General features: G+C 39.6%; 1 protein-coding gene across 1 annotated transcript; it reads left to right on the top strand.

The window, feature by feature from the left end:
* Positions 1 to 11: 11 nt before the first annotated feature.
* Positions 12 to 17,109, top strand: SLC25A32 (solute carrier family 25 member 32). Its single transcript, XM_027883411.1, has 7 exons — positions 12 to 191; positions 2,882 to 3,032; positions 4,062 to 4,147; positions 6,211 to 6,371; positions 12,915 to 13,028; positions 13,580 to 13,725; positions 15,343 to 17,109. Exons 1-7 carry the CDS (start codon positions 20 to 22, stop codon positions 15,476 to 15,478), a joined length of 966 nt encoding a protein of 321 aa, XP_027739212.1. The 5' UTR covers positions 12 to 19; the 3' UTR covers positions 15,479 to 17,109.
* Positions 17,110 to 17,561: the final 452 nt, after the last annotated feature.

Here is a 17,561-nt window from a genome sequence, read left to right as displayed (position 1 = left end):
TGCCCGCGCGCCGCCGGTGATGGGCGCCACGGGTCCCGCGTGCGCCGCGCGCGAGCCCCCAGCGCTGGAGCCGCGCGCGCCGTCCCTGCTGCGGCACGTGCGGCTGGAGAACCTGGCGGCGGGAATGAGCGGCGGCGTCCTGGCCACCCTGGCGCTGCACCCGCTCGACCTCGTCAAGATCCGCTTCGCAGGTGAGGCCGGACCGCCCGACCCCCCCGCCGTGCCGTGCTGTGGGCGCACGGACGTGCCCCCGCTCGCCGTGCCCGGCTCGGGACGCGCCGCTGTTCTCTGCCAAAGCCCTTTGCGGGGCATCCCCAGGGCTGGGGATAAACTGGCCGTGAGCCGAAAGGAACGGTCTCCGGTTCGCTTTCCCGCTATCCCAAAGCTCACCCTTCGTGTCATTTCTAGGGACTGTAAAATGTGCCGTGTGCCTGGAGCTGTTCCCAGGCTGATCAGAGAGCTGCGCAGCCTCTTCCCTCCCTTTCGTGACCACCGGTGCCAGAGGACACGGGAGAGCTGTCTGCTTTTAACAGGCGGATTTGTCCCAAGCCCTCGTTCGAAGTTCACCTCTATGTCAAGGATTTTCAAAGTGTAGCAGTAGTTTTGTAATAACCTGAGTTGTTAACAGTAGTGGTACTGTTTTGCAGAAAACTCTTAACTAGTTTGTGTTTTTTTCACAGGGGAATATGACAGCTTCTCTTGATTTTTCTGTTAGCGTGAGAAACACATCCCCCACTTATCATATTCTCTTTTAGGGAGGTTGAAATATTTTGCTGTATCTCTAGATTGTTATCTTAGAGACATGGGTGTTTTAGAATGTCAAAAACAAACAGAGAGGTTTTACAAAATTTACAGCGTTACATTTCCAAACAGACTTTTTATAAAGTTGGATTTAAACAGTTCCTTGCATATGTGTCCAGTTTCGGGCTCACCAGTACAAGGAAGGAAGACAGTGACATACTGGTGTGATTCCAGTGGAGGCCACCAGACGTTAAGGGGCTGGAGCACATGGCATAGGAGAACAGGATCAGTTTGGCCTCAAAAAGGAAAGGCTGAGGAGAGATATAATTGTAGTCTATGACTATGTGATTGGAGGACTCAGAGAAGGTAAAGCCAGATTCTTCTTGGAGCTGAATAGTTTATAGGGCAAGAAAGAACGGGCACAAGGTTGAATGTGGAAAATTACAGTTACTTATTTTACTGTGAGAGTGGTCAGATACTGGAAAAGGTTACCCAGAAAAGCTGTAATCCCTTCAGCCTTGGAAACATTCAGGAGTCAACTGGTCATGTCCCTAAGTAACCAGATCTAATTAGATCTGTTTTGAGCACAGGTTTGGATTAGGAGGTCACTTACACTCATGCTTTTTTGGGTGGAAAATAACAATTCCTATGTTTTATCTTCAACCAGGGAGTAAGAGATGATACTAGAAATGAATGTTGTGAAGATTCTTGGCAGCATCATTGACTGACAGACTTGCATTCAAGTCTCTGATTTCCCGCGTTGTTTAATTTGTTTACAAACCTGGTAAAAAAATTCAGAAATGTCTTTGAGAAAGGTGTAGCAGCACTTATTCAGGGGGGAGAAAAGAGATTTTTAATTTTTGTTCTAGTTTTGTGTGATTGTCAAGGTATTGAGGCCTTGTCACAATACACTCAAAGAGCATTTTGTGAAATCTGTCACTGCATACAGACTGTAAACAAAATTCAAGGGAAGTGAATAATAAATGTCTCATTGAACAGAAAACTGTTTACCGGATTTAATCTTGATGGGAACTCAAAACCTACATTGATTGTAAAACTTTAAGATGAATTTTCAGTACAATTGCAGTCTAGTCTTATGTCTATATTAAGAATGAAGGCTGCTGCTATGTTGGCTCATAGTAATTTAGGCCAGAAGAGATCTGTGGAGTTCATCCCTTACTCAGATACGGTCTGCTTAGATCAGTTGGTGGAGTCCTGTCTGAGAGTTTTTTGAATGGCTCCGAAGGTGTTCTTCAGGCATCTTGTATAAGTATTTGGCCACTCTGCTGGATAAAGAATTTTGGTCAGAATTCCTTGTCTGTTACCCCTTGTCATCTCACCATGCACCGTACCTCCTCTATCACCAGCATCGAGCCTGCACCCCTGCTGTTATAGTAGGAGCAATAGTAGCTACCGCTGTAAGTTGTGTGGACATCCATGTTCTACATGAAATCTGTCAAACAAAAACTTGTGTGTTTTATCTGTTTTGGACAGTGATATTTTCTGAATATTTGGACAACCACTTGTTAGGTTGTTAGGTGGGAGAAGTGTATGCATCTGGTGTTTCCTTGCAAATGTATTCAATGAGAGTAGAAGAGCACAGGAATTTTTGATGGCAATAAACTTTGAGTACTCTGATAAAAACTGACTTGGGAGTCGTCAGGAAGACATAACTCATTGCCTTATAGAACATTTTAAAGAGAAAGACTGAATTTAAGCATTGTTATTTGGGATGCCTTTTAGAAATGTATTGTCAAGAACCCCACCCATATCATGTGAAATATGGTACAGAATTGGAGGGATGCTAAAAAGAAGACACACAACACTTAAAAGTCGATGCTGCTGCTCACCAAAAATGCACAGCAGTGCAGATTGATGGGAAATTTCTTCTTACAGAGATAAAGAGTTCTTTTTTTTTTATTTTCTTTTTCCCTGCTTTTTGTTTAAGTTCTTTAACTCTAGACTTGGGAAGCTGTAAACCCCACCTCTTGCTTGCTTGTGAAATAATACTTTTAAAATACAGGTGATCAGTTAGGTCATGTTCAGCTTGTTTTGAAGGCTGTGGACTTCTCTGGTGGCTTTGACACAGCTGAACTTTGTTTCGTGAATTATTCTCCAGTATAATTTCTTTCTTTCATAGTAAGTGATGGATTGGAGCTGAGGCCAAAATACAATGGGATTTTCCACTGTATGTCCACTGTCTGGAAGCATGAAGGACTACGAGGCTTATATCAAGGGGTAACTCCAAACATGGTGGGAGCAGGGGCTTCCTGGGGACTTTACTTTTTCTTGTAAGTAGAACTGTAAAATGTGTCATATCCTGCACAATGTAATGTTCAGATATACAGATATACTGCTTCTTCTTTGGGGGGGGGTATAAAAATGTGCTAAGTGAATTACAAACGTGTGATTCTCTTAGTTAGTCCAAGTCTGTTACCCTTTATTATGGTTTGCTGTTTTCAAATTTAGGAGACTTTGTTCCTTTGTCAGGTACAGTGGGAATGTTGATGGGAAAATACTTAAAGAATGGTGATACTATTCATGAAAATTCTCTAAAAGTGCCAATGCACTGTGTTTAAAACCTCATGAAAAACAAAAACTTAAACTGATGTGTTAAGAATTAGAGAACATGATGAGATTTTCTACTAAAACTAAATGTTTAACTGTTTTTTTAATCATTTTAATGACAGTTCTTTCATTGTTTTTGTCAGTTGATGAGATTTGCTTATAAAGCTCATTTTTTAATATTCTGCTTTATTCACTTTGTAACTGTGACCTGATTTACTGCTGATTCTTATTAATTGAAGCATACTAGAGAGTAATTAGCTGGTATGGCTATGGAAACATCATTTGTCAGTTTTCTGGACTCTGTTATTGTTGTACTTCAGTCCTTAAGCTTTGCTGTAGATTCCTGTTGACAATTTCTTAATCCACAAGGCTGCAAACTAGAGCAAGAGAAGAAAGCTCAGTGTATTTATGAGCTAGAAGAGAGATACTTGTCAGTGTTGCTCTCAATAAAAAGGAGGCTATCTAATTTGTTCTTTTAAAAAGTTAATTCTTGAGATTTAATAGCTATTTCAAGATGCAGTCCTTGATACTGACAGTTTAATAATACAATTTAAATATGTATTACCATAGGTCACTTTAAGAGCTAAGTGCTCGGAGATCAACTAGTCAACAAAGATAGTTTAGGTATTTTTTTTCTCAAAGGCTGTGTGCCACCATGATCTTGAGAGAGGCGTTTTGTTGTTTTGGGGTTGTTTTTTTCATGATGTAAATCTGTTTTCACCTTTACCAAATTATATTTTATATTTGTCCAGTTACAATGCCATCAAAGCTTACAAGAAGGAAGGCAAGATGGAAAGTCTCAGTGCAACCGAACACCTAGTGTCAGCTGCGGAGGCTGGTGAGTTTAAATTCAGAGAAGGTTAATGTTCACTTCTAGCCTTTCCATATGTTGCTACCTGCCTTTCTGTGTTAGTGCAGCTTACAGGTGGCAAGTAAGTGTTCAAGCCCAAATGCAATCATTTATTGTCTGTAAATAAAATAATGAGGCTAACATTAAAAGATGGATCACTGTGGTCTCTTCAGTTTTGCACAGAATTAGAAGTTGTCAAAACATCTTTTGTCGTTGTTTTCATTGTTCATCAGCGTTTTCCGCATTTAGTGTCATATGGGGTTCCCAAATATAACTATGTAGATCTGCTGCTATGAGCTTGTTAACTTGTTAAATGTTTAACACTTAGACCTGAAAAAGACAAGGCCTATTGAATCACAGACTCGTAGAATGGTTTGGGTTGGAAGGTACCTTAAAAATAATCTAGTTCCAACTGCCTGTCACTGACAGGGACACGTTCCACTAGACCACACTGCTCAAAGCTCCATCCAGCCTGACCTTTAACACTGTCACAGATAGGGCATCCCAGCTCCTCCAAGCAGCCTGTTCCAGTGTCTCACCACACTCACAGTGACTAATTTCTACCTAATATCTAATCTAAACTCTCAGTTTAAAGCCATCCACCCTTGCCTTAATATTACCTGCCCTTGTAAGAAGTCCCTCTCCAGTTTTCTTGCAGGCTCCCTTCATGTACTGGAAGGCCACAAGTAGGTCACCCTGAAGCCTTCTTTTTGCCAGTCTGAACAATCCCAATTCTCTCAGCATTTCCTTACAGGAGAGGTGCTCCGTCCCTTTAATCATCTTGGTGGCCCTCCTCTGGACTTGCTCCAACAGGTCAATGTCTTTCCTGTGCTGAGGACTCCAGAGCTGGATGCAGCACTCCAGGTGGGGTCTCACCAGAGTGGAGTAGAGGGGCAGAATCACCTCCCTCAACCTGCTGCCCACATTGCTTTTGTTGCAGCCCAGGATATGTCTGGCTTTCTGGGCTGCAAATGCACATTGTTGGCTCATGTCCAGCTCCTCATCCACCAGCACCTCCAAGTCCTTCTCATCAGGGCTGCTCTTGATCTGTTCATCCCCCAGCCTGTATTGATATTGGGCATTGCCCTGACCCAAGTGCAGCACCTTGTACTTGATCTTGTTAAACCTCATGAGATTCCCATGGGCTCACTTCTTAGGCTTCTCCAGGTCCCTCTGAATGGCATCCCATCCTTCAGATGTGTCATCTGCACCACTCAGCTTGGTCTCATTGATAAATTTGCTGAGGGTGCACTTTATGCCTTTGTCTATGTCATTAATGAAGATATTAAAGAACACTTGTCCCAATTAAGTTAGTAGAAAAAATGAATTGGTCACTGGTCTTTTAAAATCTTGATCTGTGGTCCAAGTTTTCTTGGAAACTGAAGATCTGAAATAAAATTTATTCTATCAGCAAGACTTTTAATATGTTTTTTTCTAACATATGTTCTTGTACATGCTTCTGTGCTCTATTTAATCTAGTCAGTTGAGAAGACTTTATGAGGATGTTGGAGCATTCATTTAATGTTGAAATGTAAGGCATATTGTTTAATGTGAAAAATAGTAATGGGTTCTTTTACAACTTTATTTTCAATAACTTGTAAAGCTGTAACAGGTTGCTTGTATTAACTTGTCAGTATGATTAAGCAAATTTCTCATGACTGAGGTGTCCATTAAATTTTGAGCAATTGTATACCTGAAGAATAACTTTGATAATCAGGATTACATTAAGAAATTATTTACATTTCCTATCTACTGCAATTATGCTACTAACTGTGGAAAGGTGAGGCAAAAAAGGGGGCTATACTAGGAATATGAACCGTGTGCTCTGCGGATGTACTCCCAGCAGGAGTGGGTTGGATTTTATTGTGAGCTTCGAAGGAAGAGGGGGTGGGAAATGGAGGGTATAAACTTTGTCTGTTTAAAGTAATATGAGTATTCTTGTAGGGTAAGTAGTTTTGTCTTCGTAAAAGCCTGTGTTACATTGGACTGAACAAACTGGGACAAGCTTTGGAGTTGGCATAACAATCAGTCTGACTTGCATCTGTTCTCAGGAGCCATGACACTCTGCATTACAAACCCAGTATGGGTAACGAAGACACGACTGGTGCTACAATACAACGCTGGTGTTGATCCATCAAAGCGGCAGTACAGAGGGATGGTTGATGCTCTTGTAAAGATATACAAGACAGAGGGCATTCGTGGCTTGTATAAGGTAACAAAATCTAAGAAAAATTCCGGAATTGGCTGCTGCCACTCAGTAGCATGGTGAGACAAAAAAAAAAAAAGCGGGGGGGGGGGGGGCAAGTAATTTTTTGTCATAGTTCACTTACTTTTATTCGGTGAGTTATTCCCACTGGAGAACTGCAGCAAAAAAGCTTAATCAGAAGAAAAGCTATTACACTGTTGCGATAGAGGACAGAGGAAATCCTGAATAATACAGTGTAAGCTTTATGACTAAGCCATCTTCTATTGGGTGATAGAGAGTAAACTGCTTTGAAATTTTTTTGAGTTTTCCTATAATTAGAATGTGGATAAGCAGGGCAGCAATAGTGTAATCTATCTTGCTGCTAGTACTTTCTTCCATTTCATCCCTTATCTTTGTCTTTCTGACATCTTATGGAAGGTAACATATGACTAAAGTACTTGCTAATTTTTTCTTCCGCAATGGATGGTTTCACAACTGCTTATTTGCCCTCTAGTTATTGACGTCTGTAATCTGTCATCTTTAGATGCATAAAATTTGAAGACTTCTAAATATGGTGTGCATATGTGTGGGGGTTTTGTTCCCTTTAATTTAGGGAAACAGATGGCAACTGGATTTGGACTTTTTGCCTCCTCCTTCCTTCAGGTCATGACATCAAGATTCATTCATCAGTGCCTGGAAGTTGCGAAGAAACCTATTTTAGTTCAGTCTGGCTCTTCTCCTGCAAGTAATGCTATAGAATCATAGAATCATAGAATGGCTTGGGTTGGAAGGGACCTTAAAGATGGTCTATTTTCAACACCCCTGTGGGGGGCAGGGACACCTTTCACTAGATCAGGTTTCTCAGAGCCCCATCCAACTTGGCCTTGAACACTCCTAGGGATGGAGAACAAGACCACTATCTCTTGCAAATTGCCCTGGTTAAAGGACACCATCTTCTTTTATTTTCAGTGAAAAATATAATCTTTCCTATGCTGAAAGACTAGTATGCTTCGTGGCAACAGATGCCAAATTCTGACACCAGGAACAAGGCACCCTACTTATTCCTAAATTGAAATTGTCAGGATTTCTGATTTGCTTGCCTGGATGTCTGCTCTGTTCCATGTAGATAAGTTCTAATTTCTTGAATCTGTTAGGGTTTAAGATGTCCTTCCACCCTTCTTTTCAGATTATTCGTGCATGTAACATGTGTTGCCTTTGGCATTAGACACTTCTTTGTAGTGTTAATCTGAAAATGAGGAACTAAACCAGATACTTCCTTTGAAAGAGCAAATTACTCGCTTAAATCTGCAAAGAAGGTGACCTAGATAGGTCTTGAGTGACTTACATAAGTATGTACACTGAGCAACTTTCATTTAATGTGAGGACTCTCTGAACCTTGTCTATACTGGGGAAAAAGGCACATCTTTACTTGGCTCTTTGGCTTGTCCATACTTTAGCCTCCCTTCATTTTCTACTTTTCTCTTTCTTGCTCTGTTTGAAATTGGACAGCTGAAGTTTTTGTAGTACACACACGTCTTCTTTTTTCTCATAATCTTAATTTCAGCGAATTATTGCAAATAAGGGGGTCTCAGATAGTGCCAACGAAAGTTGGAAATAAAATCTGGAAAGAGTTGCTTTCTGATGGAGATTAGTCTTCTAAAGAATGGTATTTCTGTCTGAGCAAGTCCATATCTTGCTCTCTATTGTGCAGTTGCTGTTACTGGTTGGAGCAAATCCTTTAGTCCTTTGAGGCACAAGGCAAGTAATGTCAAGATACATCAATCTTTTTAGCAGGGATCAAAGCTGTCTTTAATACCTCTTCTGGTTATTGGTCATTCATTGAACTATTGTTCTTCTGAATCTGTGTTCCTCGGTAAGTTGTTTTTCTTGCACTTGGCCAGGTTTTGAAAAGGCAGGAGTCTTTCCTTCGCTGATTATCCCAGTAATCATCCAGTCTGTGATCTTCCACACCCTTCATCCATTAGGCTTTGTCCTATGGCCTCCATCCCCCAGGTGACTGTGGACAGAGCTGCCTGTGCTGCACACCAGGCTGAATTAAAAATCACTTTGGGGTTATGTAATTTGAACAGACCTGTGGATTTGTTGGACATCTGAGCTCTAAAAATTACTTTGGCATGAAGTTGAATGTCATGCAACCATCTTCATGTTATGAGTGCTGTCTTGTTCTTTTCAAGCATAAGGCGGGAGAGACCAATTGTAAGATGGAAGGAATTGAAAAATATAAAATATCTCTGAGCTCTTGGGAAACTGTTAGATGTATAGTCTGGAGTTCCTGACTGCTAAAACATCAACCAAAAGTCAAACATTCTTCCTGATCTCAGTACTTCTGTATATGTATTTTAAGTTTCATTCTCTTTTAGCAGCAACTGGAAATAGAGCAATTCTTAATAGACAACAATAAAATATACAGGAAGTGCAGAAAATTTAAGGATATTAAAGTAAAATCCAGAGTCATCATGACTGAGAATATTAATGCAGTATTCATTAACAGAACAAAAAAAAATCCTAGCAGTAATGTGTGCTTGTTAGCAAGTGCAATATATTTGGACACTTCTGTGTTGTCATTTCACCTTTGATAGGCAGGATTCTATGCTCTGAAGGTAAAGTATTTTTTCCAGTCCTTTAACGTCTAAGGCACTTAGACCTCTTTATTTTGCTATACTTTTGCTTATGCTATTTTTCTTCTTGCAAATATGAAATTTGTAAGCTAAGTGACTTTTTACATCTTTGTAATTGTACTCAGCAAAATTCATTGAGATTTGACCATCTCGACTTTAAATTTAGTTACAGGTTCTACGGAGAGACATAACCATAAGTAACTTTAATATAAAAGATGGTATCATTTTTCACCATGAAGGAATCAAGCTCCATAGACAGATAGTGGCATACTCCAGTGTCTTTCTGCACAAGTTGCCAGAGTAGGGCAGTTTGATACTGCAGGTCTTTTGCACACTGAGAACCCAAATGAAGACAACACTAAGCAGACTGCAAAGGGAATTTGCTGCATTCTGAATTACAGAATATGCCAAATTGGAAGGGACCCACAAGCATCATGAAGTCCAGTTCCTGACCCTGCACAGGACCATCCCCAAGAGTCACACCGTGTGCCTGAGGGTGTAGTTCAGACACTCCTTGAACTCTTTCAGGCTTGATGCTGTGACCACTTCCCTGGGGAGCCTGTTCCAGTGCCTAGCCACCCAGAAAAAGGGTGAAGAACCTTTGAAGAACCTTTTTCTAATAACCAACCTAAACCTCCCCTGAGACAGCTTCAGGTCCTTCCTCAGGTCCTGTCACTGGTCACCACAGAGAAGAGATCAGTGCCTGCCCCTCCTCTTCCACTCATGAGGAAGTTGTAACTGCAGTGAGGTCTCCCCTCAGTCTCCTCTTGCCCAGGCTGAACAGACCAAGTGACCTCAGCTGCTGCTTTGGCTTGAGTGCTCTCAAACACTTCAGGCAGTGATGTGAGTACCAACATCACCAAATGAACCTTGTTCCCTACCTTAATAAGTAACATAGGCTTTCTACTTTATACATTTGCCTATGTTTCTTTTCATTGGGGGTGGATGACCTTTGAAATAATAACCAATGGGACAATTTCCTCTTGTCCTAGATCTTCAGCACTTACAACTCTTTAAGTGAACTTTAAAATACTTTTTTTATTCACACTGTCTGCTATTCAGGATTATATGCTTTACCATTTTAATTTCTAATTATATATTCTGTCTATTGTTCTAATCCCCCAAAAGAGAATTCAAAAAGGATTTCTTTAAGAAACCATTGATCTTTTCAACCTGCATGGCAAAAATCTTCTAAGGATATAATTTTGAATATTAAAGTAAAAAATACAAAGGAGTACATGAAGTGAAATTATTTTAAAATTGATTTTCACATAGATGAAAAGTAAATACCAAATTCTATCAAATTTTGTGGCAAGAAAGAATTCTGTATTAAGTTATTCTGAAAATAAAAAAACTGAATAGGAACATGTTTCAAAAACTTGCTCAGCCAAGATATTTCAGTACCATGAAGAAACAGTTTTGCTTTGAAATATGTTCCATAAGAACACGTTGTTATGTATGATCAATAGAAGCCTGGATCAGCTCTTGTTTTACTGAGACATTTTGGCTGACAGTTTACCTCACTCCCTTCTTGCATTTTTTAATATTGGCCTGGTGTTAAAAGTCCCTCAGTCTTTGGAAGCTTTCCTCATCAGCACAAGACAGAGCGTGCCGGCACTCATTTATCATCAATAGATGCTTTAGGACTCTTGGGAGCAAGTTATCCAAATCTGCTGGCTTAAATTTTAGAGTTTAGCACTCTTAAACATTGTTTAACATTCTTCCTCTGTTGGTGGGGAAAGTATTATCTCATTCTCCTATGATATAAATACATCGTTCTGATTTTTTCCAAGTGGAGAGCAATTACTTCCACTGTCTTTTAAAAAACAGCTTTATTGTCTCATCACAGATAAATATTTATGAAGATTTTCCCTGCTGTCACTGTCCATAAGTTTCATACCATTCCTTGTTGTCCTGACCCAGATATTTTTTCTTTGATATTTTTTATAATTTTGTTTTTTCTTTTCTCTTTCTGATTTTATAATACTGGTTTATTTTTGTTTCTGCTACAGGTTTTGTGAAAACCAAAGTTGTCCATTTCCTTCTATTGCAGCCCTTTGGCTTCAAGCCTATGGTTACGCTCACAGTTGGCAAAATACAGATATGGGGCTTAATTCCACTTGTTACCATGTTTGGGGAAGTGTTTTTTCAGGGACTTTCACAATCCCTTAATGCATTTCATCAGTTCACGGTCACTGATGATGAGTTCATGACCATTATTTTCTGCTGTGAGAAGAAATTTATCCTTATTGATCAAAGAAATTCTAAAAAATCACTTCCTGAATGGCTGTAATATCAAGAACTTTAAAACTCTATAGCATGAAGAGAGCTGATCTCTGAAGTGATAGAAGCTCTGTGCAATTTTTATACCTGCTGTAGTTTTAGTTGTTTTGGATTTTCTGCAATTTAGAAGTTTATCATTTTGTCCTGTTAACACTATTTCAGTGGACTCCTACCAGGTTCCTTTCTCTTTTTCTTCTTCTTCAGGCTTTTAATAGTATATTGTCTTTATTCAACATTCTGGGCTTCCCACTTAGTCTAACACACAGTTTTGAGTCTGGACACATTTTTTTAATTCCCTGTTCTTGCCTGAATGAATCATAGGAAATCAGATAAAACTGTTCAATATCAATATTTTTTTTTGAAACTTTAGTTCTTTGAGTCCTTTTACCCACATTTGCATCACTAAATCCATTATATTTGTACCTTTGTAACAGTTTTCAGCAAGTTTTTGGCTCCCTTAAGTAATTCTGGACAAGATGATTAATCCCCCACTTATTTGTATTTTTTCAGTGTAAGTGACCAACACTTCAAAAAGAGAATTAGCGCTTTTTGGAACCCGTGCAGCTGGCAGCTCATTTTAACTGAGGTAGTTCTGTTCCTGAGGGAACTCCTGTCTTTTCTTTCTTTTGGAGACACTTCAGAAAATACTTGTTTTCCCCTTTCATTTCAACTTTCTTTGAAAGAAAAGGTTGATGTGTATTTCCATATTACACTCTTACTATCCAATACTGCCTCTTACAAATGGGGAACATTTTCCCAAACTGCTTTGTCACATCTTTGGGCTCTTCTGCTGGGCTTCCTTGAAATAAGCTCATAGCATGATGAGGAATGCACTCAAACTGATCTGAATCTTAGATTTAATTCTTTGATGTAAATCACCTGTAAGTCCTTGTATGAGTTAGCTTTTCATCTGTGCCCTTCAACTTTCCTGTGTGTGTGTTTCTGTGTTTGTGTGTGTAAGAAAGACAGTGCTGGAGTGGCTCGCTCTCCTTCTTCTCCCACCGGGACGTGGGTGAGTGGTGGACATGGCAGTGTTAGGTTTTTGGTTGGACTTCATAATCTTAAAGGTCTTTTCCAAACTAAATGATTCTATGATTCTATATAGACCCACACTTTTAATATAGAAATGTATATATATCGTAGATATTTATGTAGAGACACATACATGCAAACACATATGTATTTCCAGGGCTTGATCACAGTAATTTTTTTGTACCTCTACCCCCTGTGGCCCTTCTCACTGAGATGCCAGCACCTCTCATTGCCTTACCAGTTTCAGGTGGGAATTAAACCCCTTAGTGCCAGTTTCTGGAAAGGAGCAGGCAGTGAGCAGCACCCTTGCAAGACTGCAGCTTGATTTGTGTTCTGGCAATCCTTATCTGTGTTACCAGCTTGTGCTCTGTGAGGTGGAGGTCCTGGGCCACTTGTTTTATCTTGGTGACTCAGTAGGTGTCTTTAGCCTGTATGTCATTTGGAGAAAAGTGACATTTTTACGTGTTTGTGTGATGCCAGCCATTAGGAATACCAGCCCAGAGTCGGCTCTGATCACGCTGCACAGGGAGGACATGTGATGTGTGTTAAGCTGTGCTCGGTCAAGTTGTACAGTTTTTATGCATTACCCTTTAACCTTGTTTTATTCCTTTTTTAGGGGTTTGTGCCTGGTCTGTTTGGAACTTCACATGGAGCACTTCAGTTCATGGCATATGAGGATTTGAAAGAGAGATACAACAAGTACAGAAACAGAGTATCAGATACAAAATTGGTATGATTGAGAATAAAAATGTGTTGTGGCATATGAATAAATAGAAATTTATTCAATTTGTCTAGGTTATAGGGCAGCCAAATGTGCAAAGTATTAATACATTAACTGGAATGTAGAATATATAGAAGGAAATAATACTTATTTACTTTTTAAGAACAAGCAACTGGTTAGCGCTACTTTTGGAAATCAATTTCTTATTTTGGCAAATGTTTTGAGAATTTTAGAGGAAGGAATGTTTTTTGTCTTATTTTGTGGAACCACAGATGGTGATACTAAACCCTGGAAAACTGGTCAGGTGCAAGTTGGGCAAAGGTAGTTACTTTGGAAGAAGTGCTTCCTTTGATAGGAATGAAAGAGCAGAACACGTTTTACAATCAATTACTTGTAGTACTGCATATAATAAACATTGCCATTTTTTTTAATATGTGTATTATTAGGGGGAAAATCTAGATTATTGTTAAGTTCACCTTTTAAAAATCAAATAAGATTTGGGGAAATGGGCTAATTTAAACCACACTTAAGGCAAACCCAGTGATTTTTGTTGCTTCTAGAACACTGTGGAATACATAATGATGGCAGCCGTATCCAAAATATTTGCTGTGTCAGCAACATACCCCTACCAAGTTGTGCGAGCTCGTCTTCAAGATCAGCATAACACATATTCTGGTGTGTTTGATGTGATCCGCAGGACATGGAGGTAGGCATGCAGAATTAAAAGTGTATATCACAGAAAGTGACTCTTGCAGAATCAGAACTTTCTTTACTGGCTTCTGTGCTGACTTGCAAAACCAGGGCAGTTCAGAGCACACAAAATGTTATCTGTACAAAGTTATCTTGTGCAAGATGCCACTAATAGCTGTAAGCTGAGGACAAAGGAGGAGATAGGAGGGGGTCAATGCCAGCCTGCACATTTCTGTTTATCCTGTCTCCCTTCTCTCTTTACCAGCAAATTTCACTTACAGGTTAAAAAATAATATTGACTTGGCTGATGCGGGGCTCCTAAACAATGAAGTCTCACTTGAACTGCTTCAGCTTATCACACAGGACAGGAGCCTTGTGTGGAAGCCTTGTGGAGCCTTAGTTGTGGCTAATCCAGATTCCTGGCAAGGTGAAGTGAGCTAGCCAGAGCTGTTTATACTGATGTCCCTGGGTTACCCTGGGGGCTGACTGCATTTGTACTTTGTCCCAGCTTGTAGGACCTTTAAAGAACTGTGACGTCACACCTGTTCATATCTTCTAACAAACCTTCCCTCAGCTCCACAGTGCCTGTGAGAGTTTTCACACAGACTTCTGTAGTAGCTGAGGTTGGCCACCTCTACAGTGTGCAACCAGTATCCATCTTGCTTTGGACAGTTCTGGGTTGCAGCATATTGCTGGACAGGCGGGAATGAAGTCCTGGGGTATGGAGAGGTGCCAGCTGAATGAGTGACTGAGGCTGTGTTGTTCAGGAGCACCCCTGACTCAGAGGCAATATGACCATTTCAGCTGAAGGCAGTTCAGAGCAAAAATAGCTCTGATATCTCAGCACTGTACCCCTCAGGGCTGCAGTCCGTAGGAAGGCTTTTTAGTTCTGATGAAGTGTAATACAGCCATTCTGGGGCCACTGCTGTGCTCATGATGAAACAAATGCAACCTATAGCCCTAGGAAGGGTAGTGTAAACCACACCCAAGCACTTTCCAGGATCTGTCTTAACTGTAGTCATCATTCCAGTTGTTCTAGGCTTCTGTGAAGCCTGAAAATATTATTAAATATCTTTGAAACTTCCTAACAGCCCTAACACGAACACTGATTCACATTGGGACAAGTTAGATTCTAGTTTATCGGCCAGTAGAATCAGAGTTCTGGAGAAGGTGCTTAAATTCTCAAAAAATAAATGCTGACTTTCCTTAATTGTGTTGACTCTGAGCTCACTTGTTCTTACATGACCCAAAACCAGCAAGCCTTTCAGTCCTGCTGGCTTCAGTGAGATATAATATGTTAAGGGGGTTTTGGTACAGGCTGCAGAAATTTTAACTTATTTTAACCAGTTCTTGTGGCATGAAGAAAGATAGTAAATTGCCTTCTACTTAGATAATACAAAAAAACCCCCACAAAACAACACCCATGTCCTAGGCTAGATAGCTGATCTCCAGAATATGTTCAGAAAAAATAAAGATTGGTTAATATTTTATAAACTTTAAACACTGTCTGAAATTGTTATTTCTAACCTGAAGCACCTCTCTCAATGGGAGTTCGAGAAGAAACTTTGTTTTATGTCTGGTTTCTCTTAAAAGACATGAATTAAAACCAAATGTTTTTTCTTTGTCTTTAAAGGAAAGAAGGAATTCATGGATTTTACAAAGGAATTATCCCCAATGTGATCAGAGTGACTCCTGCCTGCTGTATTACCTTTGTAGTTTATGAAAATGTGTCTGGCTTTTTACTTGGTTTTAGAAAAGAAAATAATTAAAAGTACAAACGTGGGTTCCTAAGGAATCTATCCTTTATTTTTTATATTTATGATCTGGAAAAATTTAGTTCAGCAGTCTTTTTTGACACTGAATTGATCTGGTATTTTGAGGAAAGAACATAGAGACAGTAAAACCCTGCCAACATCTCTCCTGTTGAACGTTCTTGTGTTGCTGCCTTCCTCTCTATCTGCTGTGTCTGCTTGAAACAGATGTCTGCAACTGTGAAATAATAGCCCTGTGACTGGGTGAAGGCAGCTGTGCAGCAACTCAGTTCATCCTGGTCTGCCTGGAATAACCGACCAAGCTGTTTCAACAAGTCTCGAGATAACAGTTGATCAGATTCTTCTCCTGCATAAGTGAAAAAAACTTCATATAAAAGCAACTCTGGGGCCTGTCAAAACTTCTTAAAATCGAGTCTCATGAAGAAATGAGCAATGTCCTCTGAATCCAGCTCTGTGTTATTTGTCAGATTTTAGGATATGGAATGCTCCAAATTCCATTACTCATCCAACACAAAAATTCTTCCTCGGTGGGGTGCACTTTAGAAACTAATATTGTTTTTTAAAATAGCTCTCCGTTCTTTGGTTTGAATAATTGCCAATCTGATGCAACCCAGTTCTTGTCTCATACCAGGACATACTTGCATTGTGGGTTTTGACTTGGTTTTAGCACCAGACCAAAGTGTATGTTGTATGCATTGCTCACCACTTAATTCATTTTCTCTCTTCCCTTCTCTCTCCATCTCTCTCTGTCTCTCTATGCCAGAGTCTGTCTCCATTGCTGATACATCTGACCAAATATTACTAAGGAAATGCATATTTGAAAGTGGGCTTACATTCTAAAAATGAGCATTTTTTTCTAGTAATCCATAGTGATGCAGTGTTCAAACCACTGTAAATAACAAATATGACCATGCTAATTTTCAGTAATATTCTCTGGAAAAAAAAAGAAGTCTATAACTAGTCTAAAAAAATCTTGTGCACAGGTCTTTATTTTAAAAAAACAGAATGATGCTTTAATGCCCTCTGATGTGGCTTAAGGAAAGGACTGTTAAGAATATATTGATTGCTAATTTAGTGATAAATTAAATTACAGTGCATCTCATTAAATTTGTATAATAATGATGGTTGTTTGCTTGCTAATAACTGCTGTCAAGCATATGTACTTTTTGGAGGTCGGGGTTTGCGGGTTTGGAGTTTTTGTAGTTCTTTAAGAAAATACATTACTGACCATAGTATTTCCCTTCTGCTGTTGATAAGAAGATATTGAGAAGTATCTAGAAAGTATCACTTAACTAGGAAATAAGTTAGCAAAGATTATTCAACAGGTAGGGGGAAATCAGTCAGTTACCTAAGGAGCAGAAATTTCCTGTTTACCAGACTAACTTAAAGGAGAAAGAAGCGTTTTTAGAAAAAATTTAACAGATTAGGGAATTGGTTTCACTTTTTAAGTTAAAATTTGGAAAACTACAGAAACTCCTCAGTATTTTGAATCTAAATTCAGCAATCCACTTGCTTGTTTCTGTCGGTATTATTGCCACATACCATATTTTTTGTATAATTAACTTTATTAATAATTCCCGCTTTCTCTTCCACATTCTCATCCTCTCTACTGATACAGTTGATAATCTTGTCTGAAATAGTAATAATAATCTCATCTGGGGTCGTTATGGCTGGCTTTGGTTTTTATTATGGAAGGTTCCCTGTGTATTTAGCTAAAGAAAAATTTGCTGGAAGTTTACCATGCCAGTTACTATGTAGATCCATAACAGCTACTAACTTCTGCCTTTGGAGGGTGTTTTCTTGGGTTTGTGTGTTTTCTCGTACATGGAATGCTGAGTTAACTCTGCCAGCCAGGGTCCAAAATATATTGTGAAGACATGAAAAAAAATCATAAAGAAAAGAACAAAACCTTTGCAGGTACTACCCTGGATCAGTGTGCTCTGGGCCCAAAACAGCTTACTCATGCCTGCAAAGACAGGCTGCAAGCATGTGCACAATCAGTTACTGTATATTAACTGACTTCCTGTAAATTCACTCCATAGCTCAGCTCATAGTAACTTGTTTGTGTTCAGGTACCTTA

The sequence above is a fragment of the Empidonax traillii genome, unplaced genomic scaffold (genome assembly GCF_003031625.1).
Source record: "Empidonax traillii isolate 1590-97213 ecotype Southwest subspecies unplaced genomic scaffold, ASM303162v1 scaffold126:size1624879, whole genome shotgun sequence".
Taxonomy (NCBI): Eukaryota; Metazoa; Chordata; class Aves; order Passeriformes; family Tyrannidae; genus Empidonax; species Empidonax traillii.
Note: the sequence above shows the minus strand (reverse complement) of the source record. Positions and strands in the feature narration are given on the sequence as shown.